The sequence below is a fragment of the Belonocnema kinseyi genome, chromosome 5 (assembly GCF_010883055.1).
Source record: "Belonocnema kinseyi isolate 2016_QV_RU_SX_M_011 chromosome 5, B_treatae_v1, whole genome shotgun sequence".
NCBI classification, from domain to species: Eukaryota; Metazoa; Arthropoda; class Insecta; order Hymenoptera; family Cynipidae; genus Belonocnema; species Belonocnema kinseyi.
In genome coordinates, this window is record NC_046661.1 from 87,881,693 (window position 1) to 87,904,013 (window position 22,321).

The 22,321-nt window shown below is 21.3% G+C and overlaps 1 protein-coding gene across 1 annotated transcript in view; it reads left to right on the forward strand.

Moving 5' to 3' along the window:
• LOC117172990 (glutamine-dependent NAD(+) synthetase) overlaps nucleotides 1–22,321 on the forward strand; it is a 141,962-nt gene that overhangs the window by 74,653 nt on the left and 44,988 nt on the right. The window contains exons 5-8 of the mRNA XM_033361330.1: nucleotides 3,741–3,933; nucleotides 10,412–10,652; nucleotides 15,665–15,904; nucleotides 21,648–21,763. Of these exons, the coding sequence (XP_033217221.1) occupies nucleotides 3,741–3,933; nucleotides 10,412–10,652; nucleotides 15,665–15,904; nucleotides 21,648–21,763 (790 nt within the window). The remainder of the gene's footprint in view (nucleotides 1–3,740; nucleotides 3,934–10,411; nucleotides 10,653–15,664; nucleotides 15,905–21,647; nucleotides 21,764–22,321) is intronic.

The window sequence follows — 22,321 nt, forward strand, 5'->3', positions numbered from 1 at the left end:
TTTTAAATTAAATTTTTTTTTTAACCAAAGAAATGAATTCTTAGCAAAAAAAAAAAAGAGTAGTTAAATTTTCCATAAAAAATGGAATAGTTCAAATGAATGTTCAACTAAAAAGATCAAATTTCTATAAAAAATGAAGTACTTAAATTTTTAGTTAGTAAAATAAATTTTCCACCAAAAAAAAACGAATTTTCAACAAAATAGTAAAATTTTCTACTAAAGAAATTAATTTTTAACCAAAAAGATAAAAATTTTAACCAATGAGAGCACTTTTCTACAAAAAAAAGACGAATCTTCAACAAATAGTTTAATTTTCACTTAAAACAGGTAAATTTTTAACTAAAAATATAATCGTTGAATTTTCAGTAAAAAAAATAATTTTCAATAAAATTAAAATAAATTTTTAACAAAATAATATAGTTTTTGACCAAGAAGATTCATTTTCTATTAAAAAGATCAATTTTCGACAAGAAATGGAAAAGTTATATTTCCAGTACAAAAATTAATTCTAAATAAGAAAAAAGTCATTTTTAACAAATTTCAAGAATTTTCCATCAATTATTTGAATTTTTAAAGTAAATTTCAAACCAAATATTTGAATTTTGAACTTCAGAAAATAAATTTTGAACGAAATATGTACGAGTTAAATTTTCAGTTAAAACAATCAATATTCAACTATAAAAAATCATTTTCAACTAAATAATCAAATTTCGAACATAAAAGGTGATACTTGATATTTCAACTAAAAAGGATTTTTTTTACCAAAAATACTTGAATTCAACCAAGACAAAAAAAGGACTTGCAACCAATTATTTAAATTTTTAAAGAAATTTAAAACAAAATATTTGAATTTAGAACCAGATATGTACGAGTAAAATTTTCAGTTAAATGAATTTAATTTTTAACAAAATAAATGAATATTCATCTAAAAAAGATAAATTTCCAAACAAAATTATAATATTTAAAATGTCAAAAAAATTAATGTTCAGAAAAAAACTAATTTTCAACAAAAAATTTTTTTTATAAAAAAATGTTTTTTTTTAAACATAAATAGAGCAAATACATTTTTAGTTAAAACAATCAATTTTATATCCAAAAGATTAATTTTCTACCAAAAAAGATACAGTTTCATTAAAATATATACATTTTTTTACTAAGAAAGGTAAATTTAAAAACTACATATAGAATAGTTCAGTCTACCGTTAAAAAAGTAAATTTAAAAAAACGAGTTTTCAGAAAAAATAATTAATTTTGAACTAAAAATATAAAATTTTCACTAAAAAGAAACGAATCTTCAAAGAAAATTAAGATTTTTTGAGTAAATAGTGAAATTTTCAACCCAAAAGATAAATTTTCTATCAACTAAAAAGACTAATTTTTAACTAAATAGTAAAATGATGAATCAGCAACAAAAAGAATAAAATTTAACTAAACACATGAGTTTTCAACTAAAAAGATAAATTTTCTACCAAAATCCAAATAGTTAAATTTTTAGTTAGTAAAATAATTTTTTAACCAAAAAAGAAACGAACTTTCCACAAAATAGTCACATTTTCAACCCAAAAGATTATTTTTTTTCCAAAAAAGACTCATTTTCAACAAAGTACATGAATTTTCATCTAAAAAAATAAATTTTCAACAAAAATAGTTAAATGTCAATAAAAAAATTATTATGTAATAAAATGAAAATAAATTTTCAACAAAATAGAATAAATAAAGTTTTAACCCTAAATTCAATATTTAAATTGTCAGTTACAAAAATTATTTTTAACTAAACGTGAACGAATTTTTAACAAAATACATGAATTTTCAACCAAATATAAATTTTCAATAAAAAACTCGAATTTTTAAGAAATTATATAAATTTTTAACGAAATAAATAATTTTTCTACCAAGAAGATTAATTTTCTAGTAAAAATGTGGAATTTTCAATATAATACATGAATTTTTAAGCAAGAAGTTCAACTCTTGACTATAAAAGATTAATTTTAAATCGAAGATTAAAAATTTTAACTGAAAATATAAATCTTAAACCATAAATTAAATAGTTAAATTACCAGTTGAAAAAAATGTATTTTCAACCAAATATAAAACGAATTTTTAACAAAATACATCAATTTTCTACCAAATATAAATTTTGAACCAAAAGTCTCGAATTTTCAAGAAACTATATTAATTTTCAACGAAATAATTAATTTTTCAACCAAGAAGATTATTTTGTACTAAAAATGTGGAATTTTCAATAAAGTACATGAATTTTTAACCGAAAAGTTCAACTGTAAACTAGAAAAGATCAATTTTAAACCAAATATTACAAATTTGTACTGTAAAAGATCAATTTTAAACCATGAATTGAATAGTTAAATTATCAGTTTAAAAAATTTAATTTCAATCAAACATAAAACGAACTTTTCACAAAATACATGAATTCTCAACAAAAAAGTTTAATTTTCAATCAAGAAGATTAATTTTACACCAAAAAAGGCGAATTTGTAACAAAATATATGAATTTTCAACCAAATAATTAAATATTCAAACATAAACATTAAAATTCTATTGTGAAAAATAAATTTTTGACAGAAATGGAACAGTTATATTTTCCACTAAGAAAATTAATACAGATGAATTTCCAGACAATAAGATAAATAATATACTAAAATAGATGAATTTTGAACTTAATTAAATAAATTTTGAAACAAATATGTACGATTTAAATTTTCACTTAGAACAATAATTATTCAATCAGAAATCATAATTTGTAACAAAATAATTCAATTTTGAACAAAAACCGTGATATTGGATATTTCAACCCACAAGGATTTAAATTTTTTTTAACAAAACTATTTTAATTCAATAAAAAAAAGGGTTTTTTCACAAAATAGTTTGATTCCTCAGGCAAACAGATTATTTTTAAACTAAAAAGTTGCGGTTTTTAACCATAATAATAAAATGAACTTCTACTTTCGTTTATTGAAAATTCCCTATCTCTGTCAGGCTTTCCTTGACATTCCCTGACTTTCTAGAATTACCAGACTCGAAGCAACTTTGTAATTTAAAAAAATTGTATATGTTTATTTTTCTCTAGAATGTTTTTTTAATATATGTATTAATTGTGATATATATTTTTTTGAGCAATAAATGCATTTAAATTCTCTTAAATGCTCTATAAATGCTTTCTTCGAGCTTAAATGCCGAGCATATTCTAGAAAGAATTTACTCTACATAAGTGCTTGGGCATTTAAAAACTATTTAAAATGATCTGTGATTTTATTTGAGTTCAAGAACGGAGTGGGTTCTAGTTTTAGATTCCTACCTTGCCGACATCGAGGCCCCTCAAAATCAAAATCTCTAGTGGTTCGTGTCCGTGCTAAATTTCTAGAATATTTTCGAAGGCGTCAGATTCTTCTGCACAGTCATGAGAAACAAATTTCGTATAAACAATTTCACGATTATTTATTATTTAAATTATAAATCGCGTTGTCAGAGTGAACGAAATAAAAACTCAAACGGTCTAGGTAGATGTGCCCTTATATATTTTGAATCATTTCTCAAAATTTCAGCACAATATTTACATTTTTCAAATTATATAATCTTTGAATATAATTCGTGTAGTTCATGTAATTTACATTTATGATGTCATCAAGAAGATTCTAGAAACTTAGTACGGACACGAACCACTTGATTTGCGAAACGTTCTTGATTTCGGTAGAAATCGAATGAAAGAGGCTTCTATTTTTCAGGAACGTACAGTCGAAGACTATTTTTTGCCAAGGATGATTTCTCAAATTACGGGTCAAAGTGTTGTTCCTTTTGGCGATGCTGTCATTTCAACACGAGACACTTGCATAGGTTTCGAAATTTGCGAGGAACTTTGGAGTCCTTCCAGTAATCACATCCCGATGACACTGGACGGTGTAGAAATTATTGCAAACGGTAATATCCAATTTTTTTTGTAATTTTTCGGTTTCGAGTGTTGGGGGAAAACAGCAAGAAACGATTTATTTATATAATTATTGTAAAATTGACATTTATTTCAGATTTTGGTCGCGTGAATTAGTAAAGTTTCTTAGGTTTTGAAAGAGATAAAAATTAAATTATGGACAAAAACTTATTTTGAAGAATTGGAAAAAAAGTTCGAAGCTTTTTAATAATTGTGTAAGATTGAAGGAGAAATGGTTTATTTGTTATTTTAAAAGAATAATTTAAATTTTTTAGGATTTACCAATTTTTTAAGTAAACTGAATTTTCTTTAGGGTGTCAAGCGGATGATAAAATGTTCTTTAGTTTCATAGGAAATTTTTAAAATGATTTTTCTAAAGTTTCACGAAAATGAAACACATTTTTTTCGCTTCCCAGGAAAAAATTAAATAATTTTTTATTTCGAAAAATTAATTTCAAGGGATTATTTAAAAATATTTCACAAATTTTAAAAGATGAATCTGCAGGATTTTAAGGCAATTTTCAAAATTTTGCAGAACAAATAAAAAATGCAGGAAATTTTTAAATAATTTTTAGAGATTAGAAGGTTTCGAAGGTCTGATAAATTTAACAAAAAAAAGAAGAATTTTCCTTATATTCATGTGAAGATTTGTAAGAATTTTTTATTTTGAAAAATTAACTTTAGGAGAAAATTAAAAAAAAATTTTAAACATATCAAACGATTTACTAAAATTTTTAAAAAGAGTTAAAAGCACGACAATTTAAAACGAAATGTTTCAATTTGGCGAGACTGCAAAATAAAAATCGAGTAAATTCAAAAAATATTTAGCAGAATTGAAGAGATTCAAAATAAGTTTTAAACTTTAAAAGATTTTTAGAAATGTAGATTTTTCTAGATTTAAAAACTAAACTTTTGCAGCTTTCAAATAATTTCGAAAGTTTTCAAGAGAATAAACACATTTTCTTAAAATGTCTAGAAAATTTGAAAATATTATAAGGTAATTTTTTTTAATTTGGAAAATTTTAAGAAAAATTCAAGTCAGTTCAAAATATTTTCAGGTAATTAAGACGTTTTAAATAGATTATAAATATTTGGAAATTGGGAAACATTTTCGAAAATTTATCAAATATTTCTTGATTCCTTCCCAACTTCTAAAAGTCCTAAACTTCTTTTAAAAATACTCGAATTTTTCATAATATTTTGTAAAATACTATAAAATAAAAAAATTTCTTTAAAATCTTCTAGATTTTTTTCTCGTGCTTCTGAAATATTCAAAAATCTTTTTTTTCTCAAGAATCTTATAAAAGTTACATTTATATAAATTTAGAAACCAACTAATAATACTTATTTTTTTGTTTTCAGTTTTCAGAATTTAATTTCAACGTCGATTTATATTATAAAACTTTTAACAATAATTTATTATTAATTTGAATATTGTCAAAGATCAAAAATATAGTTATATGTATCATATGTATTATATAGTATAATTATATTGTAAAACGGCAATATAACAAAAAAATAATAATTAAAAAAAATTGCCGAAAATATAAATTAACGAATTATAAAATAAATGAATTATTAAATTCCCATAAATATTTCAATTCCTAAAATTCATATGGAAATTTCAAATTTAAATTTGGAACAAAAATATGAATTTTTAACCAAATAGTTCGTCGAATTTTTAACTGAAAAGATTAGTTTTCTATCAAAAGACTTATTTTCAACAAAGTGCATGAATTACCATCTAAAGTAGATCAATTTTCAACGAAAAAATAAAATAGTTAAAATGTTAGGAAAATAAATGTTCAACCAAAACAAAAAAAAACTGTTTCAATAAAATATATAAGTTTTCAGCTGAAATAAATAAATTTCGAAACGAAAAATAGAAAATTAATTAATTTTAAACTAAAAATAAAAGTTTTTAAGCAAAAATGAAATAGTTATATCAGAGGGAAAAATATAATTATAGAATTTCACGGGATTTTATAATATTTTAGTGGATTTTAAAGAATTTATTAATGAGAATTGATATATTTTATAGGGTTTTAAAAATTTGAATTGATTTGGAATTCATCCTTAATTTTTAGTGATTTATCCTAAATTCTTTTAAATTCTCTTGAATTTCATAAATGTACACTTTTATTTGCGTTTTCATTTTAAAATGATAAATCTTCAATTATAGAAATGAATTCTTAACTAAAATGACGAATGTTTAACTAAGATTTTATTAATAAAATAAAATTAGGCATAAAATTAATCAAATCAATTATGAATTTTTATTGTTGAATTTTTAACCAAATTGATGAATTTTCAATAAAAAAGATTATTTTTCGGTAAAAAAAAGACTCATTTTCAATAAAGTACATGAATTTTCATCTAAAAAAAAATCAATTTTCGACCAAAATTAGAACAGTTACAATTTTTGGATAATTAATTTTCAGCAAATGTTCGTTTTTTTTTTCGATAGGAAATTAATCTTTTCTTTTTAAAAGTCATGTTTCTGTTTAAAATTTATATTATTTTGTTTAAAATTTATCTACTTGGCAAGAAATTCTACAATTTTGTGAAAAATTTATTTTTTTGCTTTAAAATTCAACTGTTTTTTTTTCAATTCGTTTTTTCAGTAGAAAATTAATCTTCTCTTTTGAAAATTCATGTTTTTGGTTAAAAATTCAATTATTTGGTTTAAAATTAATCTACTTGATAGAAAATTCACCAGTTTTGTGAAAAAGTTAGTTTTCTGGTTGAAAAATTTGAATCATTCTTAGAAATTAGAAGGTTTAGAAAGGTCTGGCAAGATTTAAAACAAAAATTTTCTTATATTCGTATGAAAATTATAAATCATTTTTTATTTTTAAAAATGAACTTCAAGAGAAAATTGAGAAAAGTTTTTAAACATAACAAACGATTTCCTAAAATTTTTTAAAAATAGTTTAGAAGATTTTAAAGCAAAATGTTTCAATTTGGTAAGATTGCAAAAAAAACGAACAAAAATCGGGTACATTCAAGAAATATTTCATAGAATTTAAGAGAATTTCGAAAGTTTTCAAGAGAATAAACAAATTTTCTTAAAATTGCTGACGAAACTGATGCATCTTTACGAAAAAAAGGCAATTTCAAACTAAAAAATAGTTTTTTTCACGAAAAAACTCAAATTTTTAACTAAAAAATATCAATCTTAAAAAAAATGGAAAAGTTACATTTTATGTTAAAAAATTACATTTTCATAGAAAAAATGAAATTTCTCCTATAACAGATGGAATTTTTAAATCAAAAAGATAAATTTTCAAAAAAATAGTTGATTTTCTCTTGTACAAGATTTTAGTCGAGTTTTCATGATCAAACTATGAATTTTTTAACAAGAAGTAATTTTCTACCAAAAAAATTGAATTTTCAATTCAAAAAGACGAATAGCAAAAGAATTTTTTATTACAAAAAAAATTGAGTTTTCATCCAAAAAAGATTCCAGTTAACTCAGTAAATTCTCTTTTGAAATTTATTCTCCTTATTGTTACAAATTATTTTGTTGAAAAATAAGCTGTTTGATTGAAAAATTTGTTTTTTTTTCTTTGGATAAAAAACAATTTTTTGCCGTAAATTTAAGTATTTTGTTGAATTTTTTGTTTTGCTTAGTTGAAAATTATTATTTCTTCGAACTAAAAATTTAAATATTGTTCCAGTTGAACATTCCATAATTTTAGTTAAAAATTCATCTCTCTGGTCGAACAATTATTTTTTAACTCAACATTTATTTATTCAAATTTCGATTATAAAATGATGTCCTTTTTTATTTCAGAATTCGTTTTTTTTTAATTGATTTTTTGACTTAGAACGTAATGATTTCAGTTTTGGTTGACAAATTATCTTTTTCTAGTAATAATTATTTTTTGTTGTTGAAAATTCATCAGTTGGGATAAAAAAATTTGTATTTCAAAATGTCATTTGCGTTTTTTGTTAAAATTTTTCTTTTTTAGTTTAAAATTTATCTATTTCGTTGAAAATTAATTTTTTTCTTTGAAAATTAATTTCATTTTTTTAATTCATCTCTAGCAAATAGTTGCATTTTTATAAAAAAATATGAAATTTCCCGTAAAGCAAAAAAATTTTTTTACCGAAAAAGTTGAGTTTTCATGCAAAAAAGATTCCAGTTAATTCAGTAACATCAAAAATTGAATTTTCGTAACAAAAAAATAAGTTTCTACGAAAAAAATTTAATTTTCAATCCAAAAAGACGAATTTTTTTAACCAATTCTGTACCAAATAGTTGGATTTTTATTAAAAAAAAGACGAAATTTCTCTTAAAATAGATGAATTTTTATTCTTTTAAACAATTTTTTTTTAATATTGAATTTTTATCAAAAAAAGATTTGAGTTGACTTTTCAAGATAAAAATATGAATTTTCTAACAAAAAATATTCTAACAAAAAAATTTTATCCTAAAAATGTGCATTTTTATCCAAGATAGTAGAAATTTGTGCTAAAAAAGAGGAATTTTTAATAAAAAACGACAAATTTTTTGGAAGCATTTTAGTACATTTTTTAATGCCAACATTTTAATTTCAAACAAAAAGTAAATTTTCTACGAAATAATTCAATTTTCAATAAAAAATAATTTGCAACCAAAAAAAAGGATAACTTTTTAACAAAATAGTTTGATTTCTAACCAAACACTTGCATTTTTATCAAAAAACGATTTAATTTCTGCTAAGGCAGATCAACTTTAAAATAAAAAAGACAAACATTAAAAAAAGAGTTGAATTTTCAACCGAAAAGTTAACAAAATTTAATTTTCTATTAATTAAAATAAATTCTGTGATTCTCATAAATTCTCAGAGAATTTATATAACCTACTCAGAACTCCAGGCAGTGCAGTAGAAGCACTCCCCTGTGAAAAAGTCATTCTTCTAGTTTAAAATGCAACTGTTTAGTTTTTTTTTTATAGCAAATAAATCTTTTCTTATTCAAATTTATTTTTTTTTTTAGTTGAAAATTCAATTATTTAGTTTAAAATTAATCTACTTGGTAGAAAATTCAACCGTTTTGTGAAAAAAATTATTTTTCTGGTTGAAAATTCAGCTGTCTTGTTATAAATTCGTCTTTCGGCAGAAAATTAATCTTCTCTGTTAAAAATTTATTTATTTTTTTTGTTGAAAATTCAATTAAGTGTTTCAAAATTAATCCATTTGCCAGAAAATTGAACAATTTTGTGAAAAAGTCATTTTTCTCTTTGAAAAATTTAACTACAAAAAAATTAAAAATAACATTAAACATTATAGTTAAAAATTAAAATTAAAAGTAATTAAGGTTGAACATTCGACTACTTAGGTCGAAAATTCAGCTATTGGATTGAAAATTGAAGTTGTATCTAAATTCATGTATTTTACTGAAATTTTATATTTTTTTTTTAGAAAATTAATCATCTTTGTTGAAAATTGATGTTTTTGGTTGAAAATTCAACAATTTCGTGAAAAAGTCATTCTTCTAGTTTAAAATGCAACTATTTAGCTAATTTTTTTTTAAATAATTCATTCTTATAGTTTAAAATTCAACTGTTTTTATGAAAGTTCGTTTTTTTGTAGAAAATTAATCTCCTCTTTTGAAAATTCACGTTTCTGATTAAAAATTAAATTATTTTGTTTAAAATTAATCTACTGGGTAGAAAATTCAAAAATTTTGTGAAAATTGTCTTATCTTGTTGAAAATTGACCTGATTTGTTAAGAATTTATCTTTCTGGGTTGAAAATTTAACTAATTTGGTACAAAATTCAACCATTCTTTCTAAAAAGCAATTATTTTAGTTAAAAATTCAACTGTTTGGTTGAAAATCGATCTTTTTCGGTAGATAACTAATCTTCTCTGTTGAAATTTTTTCTTTTTCTGTAGAAAATTAATCTTCTCTGTTGAAAATTTTTGTTTTTGGTTAAAAATTCAGTCATTTGTGGTTTAAAGTTAATCTAATTAGTAGAAAATTTAACTATTTTGTGAAAAATTCGTCTTTCTAGGTTAAAAATTCATACTACTTTAGTCTAAAATTCAACTATTTGTTTGACAATAATCATTTTTTTGCTGAAAACCCTTTTTTTTAATTAAAATTTGTCTTCTTCGCTATAAAACTAATCTTCTCTGTTAAATATTCACGTTTTTGGTTGAAAATTAAACAATTTTTTGAATAATTCATTTTTATAGTTTAAAATTCAACTATTTTTGTGAAAATTCGTCTTTTTGGGGTTACAATTCATCGACTTTTGCACAACATTAAACTATTTGTTTAAAATATACCCGTTTTATTGAAAATTTAGGTATTTTGTTGAAAATTCGTTTTTTTTATAGAAAATTAATTTTTTTGTTAGAAAATTCGTGTGTCTATACTTTAGGCGGATTAATCCACCATAATTTTATTTAATCCAAAGTAATCCCATTAAATCGGATTCCACGTTGAATATCTATTTCGATTTAATAATTTTTTTTCAGGAAGTGGATCTTACTTTGAACTACGAAAAGCCTACGTTACAGTCGACCTCGTGAAATCTGCTACTTTTAAATCTGGAGGCTGTTACATGTTCAGTAATTTGCGGGGTTGCGACGGTGGTCGACTTTATTTTAATGGAGGATCGAGTATAACCTTGAACGGGCAAATTATTAATCGGGGAAAGCAGTTCGCTTTGGAAGACGTTGAAGTTACTGTTGCGACAATTGATTTGGAAGATATCAGGTATTTTTTAAAAAGAAATTTTCCATAAATTTAATTAAAAATAGTATTTTTTGCAGTCTTAGAGTGTTCATTTTACTATTTATTTTTTAATTTCTTAGCAAATATTTTGGATTTTCGAATTTTAAAATTCTTAGGTTCTCAAGTAATTTATTTTTTTTTGTTAGGGGCTGTACTTAAATTACGAAATTGGAATTTCAAGTTTAAAATGCAAGAAAATTGAATTTCCGATTGAAGAAAATTAAAGAGAATTGATCATAAATTTGTTAACTGTTTGATACTTTATTGTTGAAAATTTAATAAAATTTAATTATCAAAGTTGACAATAGATTTTCTAACCGTGGGATATTTTATTGTTAAAAATCGAATAAAATTGAGTTATTAATAGTTTAAAATTAAAATGAAAAATTTCCTTTAATTTTTAACAGTCGAAAATTCAATTGTTTAAACCCAAAGACAATTGATTTGGAAGATTTCAGGTATTTTTAAAAAGAAATTTTCCATAAATTTAATTAAAAATAGTATTTTTTGCAGTCTTAGAGTGTTCATTTTACTATTTATTTTTTAATTTCTTAGCAAATATTTTGGATTTTCGAATTTTAAAATTCTTAGGTTCTCAAGTAATTTATTTTTTTTGTTAGGGGCTGTATTTAAATTACGAAGGTGGAATTTCAAGTTTAAAATTCAAGAAAATTGAATTTTCAATTGAAGAAAATTAAAGAAAATTGATAATAAATTTGTCAACTGTTTGATACATTATTGTTGAAAATTTAATAAAATTGAATTATCAACAGTTTAAAATTAAATTTTGTATTTTCTTAAATTTTCAACAGTCGAAAATTCAATTGCTTAAAATTGAAGAAAAATGACAGAAAATTAAATTTTTGACTGTTTAAAATTACAAAATGAATTTTTATTTGTTTAAAATAAAATTGGATTATAAAAAGTTGTAAATTAAATTACCAATTTTTTTTTGCATTTTCAACATTTTAAGATTCTATTGTTAAAAATTAAAGTATCAAATTTCAAAAAATTTCAGAATACGAATTTTTAACGGATTAAAATTTTAAAAAATTAATAATTGAATTTCAAACGGTTAAAACTTGCAGAAAATTCAATTGTTCTGAAAATTCAAGAAAATTGAATTTACAACTATAGCAAATTAAAGAAAGTTAATAATGTATTTTTCAAGTGTAGGATATTCTTTTGTTGAAAAAATTGTACAAAATTGAATCATTAATAGTTTAAAATTAAAACTTTAATTTTCTTCAATTTTTAAAAGTCGAAAATTCTATTGTTTAAAATAAAAGAAAATTGACCATTCAAATAATTACAAATTAAATTTTTAACTGTTAAAAATTTAATAAAATTATCAATAGAATTTGCAATTATTTAAAATTAAATAAAGTTGGATTATTAACACTTGAAAAATCAATTATAAGTGTTCTCCCATTTTCAACAGATTAAAATTTAATTTTCTTCCATTTTTAGGAATTGAAAGTTCAATTTTTATAATTGGAAAAAAATTTAATTAAAATTTTAAGTTTAAAATGGAAGAAAATTGAATTTTTAACTGTATATAACTGAAGAAAATTGATAATAGAATGTTTAACAAGTGGATATTCTATTGTTAAAAAATGCAATAAAATTGGATTATTAACAGTTTCAAATTCAATTTTTATTTTCTTCAATTTTAAACAGTCGAACATTCAGTTGTTTAAAATGAAAGAAAATTTATAATTGAAAGAATTGCAAATTAATTTCATAATTTTCGATTATAAAATTTTGAAGATTCAATTAATAATTTTTTTCAATTTTTATAAATTGTTAAAAATCAATTTTTAACTTCTGGAAATTCAATTATCACTTTTTCTTAAATTTTCAACATTTAAATTTTTTAAAGATGAAAATTTAAGAAAATTGAAGTTTAAACTGTCTAAATCTTAATGAAAAATCAATTTTTGTCAAAATTGAAGAAAATTGAATTTTCAACTGTATAGCTAATTGAAGAAAATTGATCATAGATTTTTCAACCGTTGGATATTATATTGTTGAAAATTGAATAAAATTGAATTATCAACAGCTTAAAATTAATTTTTTTTTTTTTACAATTATTATTAATAGTCGAAGATTCAGTTGTTTAAAACTAAAGGAGAAAATTGACATTTCGAAAAATTAAATTTTCAACTGTTTAAAATTTAAGAAAACTAAAGTAGAATTTTGAATAAAGTTGAATTATTAACAGTTTAAAATTCAATTTTTAATTTTCTTACATTTTTAAGTCGAAAATTGAATGGTTTAAAATCAAAGAAAATTGACAATTAAAAAAATTAAATTTTGAACTGCTTAAAATTTAAGAAAAATAAAAATAGGATATTCAATTGTTTAATCTTAAATAAAATTGGATTATTAAAAGTTGAAAAATCAATTATAATAAATCAGTGGAATAAAATTGAATCTTTAACAGTTGCAAATTCAATTTTAATTTTTTTTAAATTTTGAACAGTCGAAAATTCAATTGTTTAAAATAAAAGAAAATTGATAATTGAAACAATTACAAATTAATTTAATTCGATAAAATTAGATTATAAAATGTTGAAAATTCAATTAATAATTTTCTTCAATTATTAAAAATGTTTAAAAATTCCATTTTTAACTGTTAGAAATCCAATTATCAATTCTTCTTAAATTTTTAACGTATTAAAATTTAAGAAAATTGATAATAGAATTTTCAACCGTTGAATATTCTGTTGTTGAAAATTGAATAAAATTGAATTATTAACAGCTTAAAATTAAATTTCTAATTTTCTTAAATTTTTAAAAGTCGAAATTGCATATTTTAGATTATAAAATGTTGAAGATTCAATTAATAATTTTTTTCAATTTTTAACGGTTGGAAATTCAATGATCACTTTTTCTTAAATTTTCAACACTTAAATTTTTTAAAGATGAAAATTTAAGAAAATTGCAGTTTAAACTGTCTAAATCTTCATGAAAAATCAATTTTTCTAAAAAATGAAGAAAATTGCATTTTCATCTGTATAGCAAATTGAAGAAAATTGATCATAGATTTTTCAACCGTTGGATATTCTATTGTTGAAAATTTAATAAAATTTAATTATTAACAGTTTAAAATTAAAATTTTTATATTTTTCACTTTTAAACAGTCGAAAATTCAATTGTTTAAAATTGAAGAAAAATTACAATATTAAAGAAAATTAAAAATGAAATTTTTAACTGTTTAAAATTTAAATGATAAAAATTCAATTACCAATTTTCTTCAATTGTCAACAGTTTCAAATTCTATTGTTAAAAAGCGAATTTTTAGTTTTGAAAATCCAATTATCAATTTTTCTTATATTTTCAACAGTTACATTTGTAACAGTTTAAAATTTAAGAAAATTGATAATAGAATTTTTAACCGTTGGATATTCTTTTGTTGAAAATTGAACAAAATTGAAATATTAACAATTTAAAATTCAATTTTTCATTTTCTTCAATTTTTAAGAGTCGAAAATTCAATTGTTTAAAATGGCAGGAAATTGACAATTGAAACAATTATAAATTACATTTTTAACTGTTTAAAATTTAAGAAAATTAGAAACAGAATTTCCAATTGTTTAAAATTTAATAAAGTTGGATTATTAACAATTAAAAAAGCAATTATAAGTGTTTTCCCATTTCCAACAGTTTAAAATTTAATTAACTCTATTTTGAGGAATTGAAAATCAATTGTTTAAAATGTAAATTTAAATTTCAAGTTTAAAATTCAAGAAAATGGAATTTTCAACTGTAGACAATTGATAATAGAACGTTTAACAAATGAATATTATATTGTTGAAAAATGGAATAAAATTGCATAATTAAGTGTTGCAAAATCAAACATAATTTTTTTCCATTTTCAACAGTATAAAATTCAATTTTCTTCAATTTTAAAGAATTGAAAATTCAATTGCTTGAAATACAAGAAAATTGAAATTGATATTTCAAGTTTAAAATGTAAGAAACGTGAATTTTCAACTGTAGCAAATTAAAGAAACTTTATAATAGATTTTAAACCGTTGGATGTTTTATTGTTGAAAATTGAATTATTAAAAGTTTAAAATTCAATTTTTAATAGTCGATAATTCAATTGCTTAAGATGAAAGAAAATTGAGAATTCAAACAATTACAAATTAAATATTTAACTGTTTAAGATTTAAAATTAAAAGTCGAATTTTAAATTGTTGAAAATTTAATAAAATTGGATTATAAAATGTTAAAAATTCAATTAATAATTTTCGTCAATTGTTAAAAAGACTTAAAAGTTCAATTTTTAACTGTTGGAAATCCAATTATCAATTTTTCTTAAATTTTCAACAGTTAAATTTTTAAAAGATGAAAATTTAAGAAAACTGCGAATTAAAGTTTAAACTGTTTAAGTCTTGATGAAAAATCTATTTTTCTGAAAATTGAAGAAAATTTAATTTTCAACTGCATAGCAAATTGAAGAAAATTGATAACAGATTTTTCAACCGTGGAATATTCTACTGTTGAAAATTGAATAAAATTGATCATTCGAGAAAATTAAAAATTCAATTTTCCACTGTTTAAAATTTAAGATAATTAAAAATCGTATTTTCAGTTTCTGAAAATTCAATTATAAATTTTCTTCCATTTTCAACATTTAAAGATTCTATTGTTTTAAATTGAATTTTTTACTGTTGAAAATCCAATTATAAATTTTTGTCAAATGTTTAACAGTTGAATTTTGAACGAATTCAAATAAAAGAAAATTGATAATAGAATTTTCAACAGTTGAAAATTCCCTTGTTTAAAATTTAAGAAAATTTACAATTCAAGGAAATTGAAAGTTGAGTTTTCAATTGTTGAAAACCATTTATTTTTATTTTGGTCAGTAAAATTGAAAAATTAGTCCGGAGAAAGTCAGATAATTTCAAAATTAAAGTTTTGTGGCTGCTCTATATACTTTATAGCATAAGGAAGGACTTTTAAAATCCAAATTTAACTTCCAGAACCTACAGGAATAATATTCGTTCAAGATCGCATTGCGCAGCAAAATCAAATCCTTATCCCCGAGTGAAAATAGACTTTGCCCTCACATCCGAGAGTCTTCTTTCCGATCCACCAGATCAGCCACTTAGCTCAAATTATTGCCTCCAGGATGATGAAAATTGTTCTAATAAAATTCTGTATCACACTCCAGAGGAAGAAATTTCACTCGCCCCGGCTTGTTGGCTCTGGGATTATCTCAGGTAATTATTTATTGTTATTACAGGCCTCGGAGTTTAAAATGTCCAAACATCTTATTTTTTAAACAAATATAAATATCGCAATCAGCCTCCTGCTACAAATTCTGAAAAATACAGCAAGAAAAGCGTTTATTTATCGAATAATTGTGAAAATCACACAGTGAATTTTTCTAATTTTGAGATGAAATAGTTTAGTTTTTATTTTTTAAAAATAATTTTAAGTTTTGATGATTTATTTCGAAACCTGGGCTAAAAGAATGTCGAAGAGACTTTGAGACTATTTTTTTAATTTTTCAGGATTTACACATTTCTTAGGGAAATTGAACTCTATCAGGGTGTCAAAACAATTTAAAAAAAAGTTCTTAGGATTAATGGGAAATTTTTTTATGATTCTTTTGTAAGGAATTTCAAGAGAAAATTGAAAAAAAGATCGCAACAAATTTTGAATTATTTTCTAAAAATATTTAAAAGTGTGTCAAAGATTTTAAAGCAAACTTTTGCAATTTTGCCATATTACATAATTTTGGAAAAAAATTTGAGTAAATTGAAAAGATAGAGGTTTTGAAACGATTCAAAAATAATTAAAACTTGTAAAGAATTTTTAAGAATTTTGTAAAGTTTCACGAAAATCAAAGACATTTTTTCAGCTTCCTAGGAAAAATTGAAATAAATTTTTATTTCGAAAAATTATTCTTAAGAGAATATTTAAAAAGGTTTCAAATATTCTCAAAGAAAAATAGGGAAATGATAGTGCATTTTTTTTTTACCGGGTATTTTACAAATTTGTGGAAGAAAAATCTTTCCACGTTCGATTTAAACAGATTTCACATAATTAGTTGAATTTTTATGTTTTTCGATTATGATGTTATTTAGCTTACTAAATTTTGCAGGATTTTCTGAAAATTGTAGAAAAAATTCACATCATTTTGAGAGATATTTAGAAGTTCTGACAAAATTTCTAAAATAACTTTAAATTAAAAATCAATTTAAAACAATGACTAGATTTCTCAACATTTTGAAATAAAATTTTGAAGCTTTCCAAGGATGTTTAAACTATTTAAAAAGAAAATAATTGAATTTCTTATTGGAGAAGTGTTCAGTTAGAATTTTTCAATTTTTCAATATTAAATGAAAATTTTGTTGACTGAAAATATAAATCTTAAGCCATAAATTGAATAGTTAAATTTGTAGTTAAAAGAAGGTTTTTTCAACTAAAAATAAAACGAATTTTTAACAAAATACTTGAATTTTCAACCAAATAATTAAATTTTCACACAAAAAGATTACATTTCTGCCAAAAAATATATATTTGCTACAAAAATGAAATCGTGGAAATTTCAGTAAAAAATTAATTTTCAATAAAATTAAAATTAAATTTCAACGGAATAAAATTAATTAATTTTCAAATAATAATGAATATAGTTTCTCAACTTAAAAAATTCTTCGGAAAATTTTTCGAAAATAATAAAATTTCTGAATAATGAAATTTCTTAATTGCAAAATTCCTAAACAATTTATAATATTACCGAAATTGAAAATGTTCGAATTATGAGATTTCTATATTCAAACAATCGAAATTTGTATTATAAATTATTATTTATTTATTAGAAATACAAAAATCAAATTTTTTATTTAAAAAAATTATATTTTAACGTTTAAAATTTTATTGTTAAAAATTGAATTTTCTACTGTTGAAAATAAAATAAAAGTGTAAGTTGAAGAAAATTGATAATTGTATTTTTAATTCTTGAATAAATTTAATTTTCTGAATAATAAATTGTTTCATTTTCAAGCCAAGAAGACGAACTTGCAAAAATATTTCATTTCATTTCATTTCAAAATGTTATATAATTTTGAAATTTTTAAAGTTCATTGATTGTTTTTTTTAATTTAGAGAATTGAAAATGAATACGTGGATTTATATTTTTTTATATTGAAAAAGTTTAGTACCTTTAATTTTATACGCGTGAATTATTGAGCATTTCAATACAAATTTTTTTAATTAAAAACTTTATTTCGTTGAAAATTTATTTTAATTTTGTTGAAAATTAATTTTTTTTACTGAAAATTCCACTATTCCATTTTTTTAGAAAATACATCTTTTTTGATAGAAATGTAACCTTTTTGTTTGAAAATCTAATTATTTGGTTTAAAATTCATGTATTTTGTTCCAAAATTTGTTTGCTTTTTGGCTGAAAAAGAATATTTTAAATGATAAATTAACTATTGAATTTAGGGTTTAAAATTGAAATTTTTTCACTTAAAATTTTGAATATTTGGTTTAAAACTGATCTTTTCTAATTGAAAGTTGAATTTCTTGTTCAAAAATTCATGTATTTTGTTGAAATTTTAACTTTTTTAGTATAAAATTAATCTTTTTAGTTAAAAATTAATTATTTAGTTAAAAATTCGTATAATTTGTTAAAAATTCGACTTTTTTGGTGGAAAATTTATATTTTGTTGAAACAATATTTTTTAAACTGATAATTCATCTGTTTGAATCAGGGCTATAAATTAAATGTTTTATTTCATTGAAAATTAAAAAAAAAAATTATTGACATGAATTTTTAACCAAATAATTAAATTTTTGATCAAAAAACATCATTTTTAAAAGAACAGTTGCATTTCTAAACAAAAATTTGATTTTATACAAAAAAAGACGTATTATAAAAAAACTTCTAAATTTAGCCATTAAGACATATTTTCTGCAATATAATTGAACGTTTAATTAAAACAGAATAATTTTTATTAAGAATGATTAAATTTCTATACAAAAAAGGATGAATTTTCAATCAATCCATCAATTTTCTCCTTAAATATTTAAATTTTTAACCAAGAGGAATAATTCTTCTACAAGGAAGACGAATTTTCAACCAAGTATTTAAATTTGCAAATAACTTTTAGTTTTCGAGTCAAAAATGCGGGTTCTTTACAAAGCAGTCAAATATTTAACCAAATAGGGTGACTTTTCAACAACGTGAAATTAATTTTAGAAAAAATCATTCATTTTCAACCAAAAAAGATAAATTTGCTAAAAAATTCTTAAATTTTTAAGCCAAAAATATAATTTTTTTACAAAATGGTTGAATTTTCAACAAAAACTTCATTTTTAACCGAAAAAGATGATTTTTTAAACAAATAGTTGTTTTATTAAAACCGAAAAATTGAAATTTTACCAAAAAGACGAATTTCCCATAAAATACATAAATTTTTAACGAAATAGTTCAACTTATTACGAAATTATTGAATTTTCTAGCAGAAAATAATAATTTTTTTTTTTTACAAAACAGTTGAAATTTCAACAAAAAGTTGCTTTACAATCGAAGAAGATTAATTTTTAACAAAACAGTTGATTTTCTCACAAAAAATTAATATTTTACCAAAGAAGAAGAGTTTTCAACAAAACAGACAAATTTGTTAACCAAGTAGTTACATTTGTTACTGAATTGTTGAATTTTTCATCTAAAAATATGAATTTTTTATAAAACAATTGAATTAGTAAAAAAATTATAATTTTCAACCTAATTAAAATAATTTAAACCCAAATATTTATATTTTACTATTGAATTATAATTGAAAAAATAATACATTTTCAACCAAATAGTTTCATTTTTTGTTAAATTGTTGAATTTTCTAGGCTAAAATATAAATTTTTGTACAAAGCGTTTGATTTATGAACAAAATATAATTTTCAACCGAATCAAGTTAATTTTTAACAAAAACAGCTGAATTTTTGACTAAAAATTGATATTTTTAGTCGAAAAAGAAGAATTTTTTAACAAAATACAACAAATTTTAACCAAGTAGATACATTTTTCTACTGAATTGTTGAATTTTCCAGCCAAAAATATATATTTTTACAAAACAATTGAATTATTAACAAAATGATCATTTTTAACCGAATCAAAATAATTTTTAACCAGCGGTTAAATTATTAACCAAAAATTTATATTTTACCATTGAAGAATTGAAAAAATGCATAAATTTTCAACCAAATAGTTGAACTTTCTAGCCAAAAAGATTAATTTTTTACAAAGCGATTGATTTATGAATAAAATTATCATTTTTAAACGAATCAGATTAATTTTTAACAAAACAGTTTCATTTTTTACCAAAAATTGATATTTTACCAAAACAGAAGAATTTTCAACAAATTACCAAAAATTGTTAACCAATTTTTTGCAACAAAATGATAATTTTCAACCTAATAAAAATAATTTTTAACGAAACATTGATATTTTACCATTGAAGAACAATTGAAAAAATACATAAATTTCCAACCAAATAGTTGAATTTTCTGTTAAATTTTTGAAATTGATATTTTACCAAAAAAGAAGAATTTTTATAAAAATACAAAAGATGTTAATCAAGTAGTTGCATTTTTATACTGAATTGTTGATTTTTCCAGCAAAAACAAAAATGTTTTTTTTTCACAAAACAATTGAATTATTAACAAAATGATCATTTTTAACCGAATCAAAATAACTTTTAAGCAAACGGTTACATTTTTAACAAAAAATTGATATTTTGCCATTGAAGAAGAATTTTTTGTAATGCATCAATTTTCAAGCAAATAGTTGAATTTTATGTTAAATTGTTGAATTTTCCAGCCAAAAATATATATTTTTACAAAACAATTGAATTATTAACAAAATGATCATTTTTAGCCGAATCAAAATAATTTTTAACCAGCGGTTAAATTATTAACCAAAAATTTATATTTTACCATTGAAGAATTGAAAAAATAAATAAATTTTCAACCAAATAGTTGAACTTTCTAGCAAAAGAAAATGAATTTTTTTACAAAGCGATTAATTTATGAATAAAATTATAATTTTTAAACGAATCAGATTAATTTGTACGATAACAGTTGCATTTTTGGCCAAAAATTGATTTTGGACTAAAAAACAAGAATTTTTAACAAAGTACAAAAAGTCGTTAACCAATTGTTAGCAACAAAATTATAATTTTCAATCTAATCAAAATAATTTTTAACCAAACATTTGGTATTTTACCATTGAAGAAGAATTGAAAAATATATAAATTTTCAAACAAATAGTTGAATTTTCTGTTAAATTGTTGAATTTTTTAGCCAAAAATATACAGTCTTTTACACTTTTTTTTATGAACAAAAATATAATTTTCAACCGATTCAGATTAATTTTCAACAAAACAGTGCATTTTTCAACCAAAATCCCTTATTTTCCAACCAAACGTTGTATTTTTAGCCAGAAAAGGTGAAATTTCTCCAAAAAAGAGATAAATTTCCAAACCAAAAAGATGAATGTCCAACAAAAATAATTTATTAGTCAAGAAAGAAATTTTGTTAATAAATTCTTGAATTTTCAAGACAAAAAGACGAATTTTCCACCAGAAATTATGGCTTTAAAAAATCATTTAATTTTTGATAAAGTAATCTAATTTTGAACCAAATAATACAATGATAAACCAAAAAACTGAATTTTGAACCAAGTGGAAAAAACGCGAAAAAATAGGGAAAAGACTAAAAAAATAACATTTTAAATAAACATTGCATTCCATTTTTAATACTTAAAGAATATTAGGGTATAAAATAAGAAATTTGTCTTTAAAAAATAATTTTTTCCATTGCAAACTTTTTTCTTTTGGACTATACACAGGTTTAATTTTGAAAAAAATGTTATGCCACTATTTTGAATATATTTAAAAAAATTTTTGATTACTAAAACAAATGTGGAAATAGAAAATGAAAGATTTTAATTTGAAGACGATCCGGTCAAGGAGGATTTTTCCTACCTCTGAGTGGAGGAGTGGATTCTTCAGCAACAGCCTGTTTGGTTTACTCCATGTGTGATTTAATTGTGGATGCTGTTAAAAAAGGAGGTAAAAGTCTAAAACTTATCATTATTTTATCATTATTTATTAATTAAAAATACAATAATCAATTATTTTACAAAATAACATTATTTATAATGTTTAAAGTTCCTTAATTTATTTATTTAATTTAAAAAACAAAGACAATTTTCATCCACAAATATATATTTTCATCAGTTATTGTTATAAAAAGTAATAAAAGTCCCGAATAATAAAATTTCGGAATTGGAAAATTCCCGGACAGTTTATAATATTATCGAATTCGAAAATTCCCGACAGTTTGTAATATTACCGAATTGGGAAATTTTTGAATAATAAAATTTTCCGAATTAAAGGAATTATAATTTTTCATTGACATTATTTATTGATTAAAAATAAAATAATCAAATATTTTACAAAACAAAATTATTTTTAATGTTTAAATTTCCTAAATTTACTGTTTAAATTTAAAATAAAAATTTTTCTATATAAATATTTGATTATTTTACTTCCAATAAGTAAATAATATTTATGGGATCACTAAAAAAACCCGAAAAATAAAACTCCAGAAACTATAAAATTCCTGAA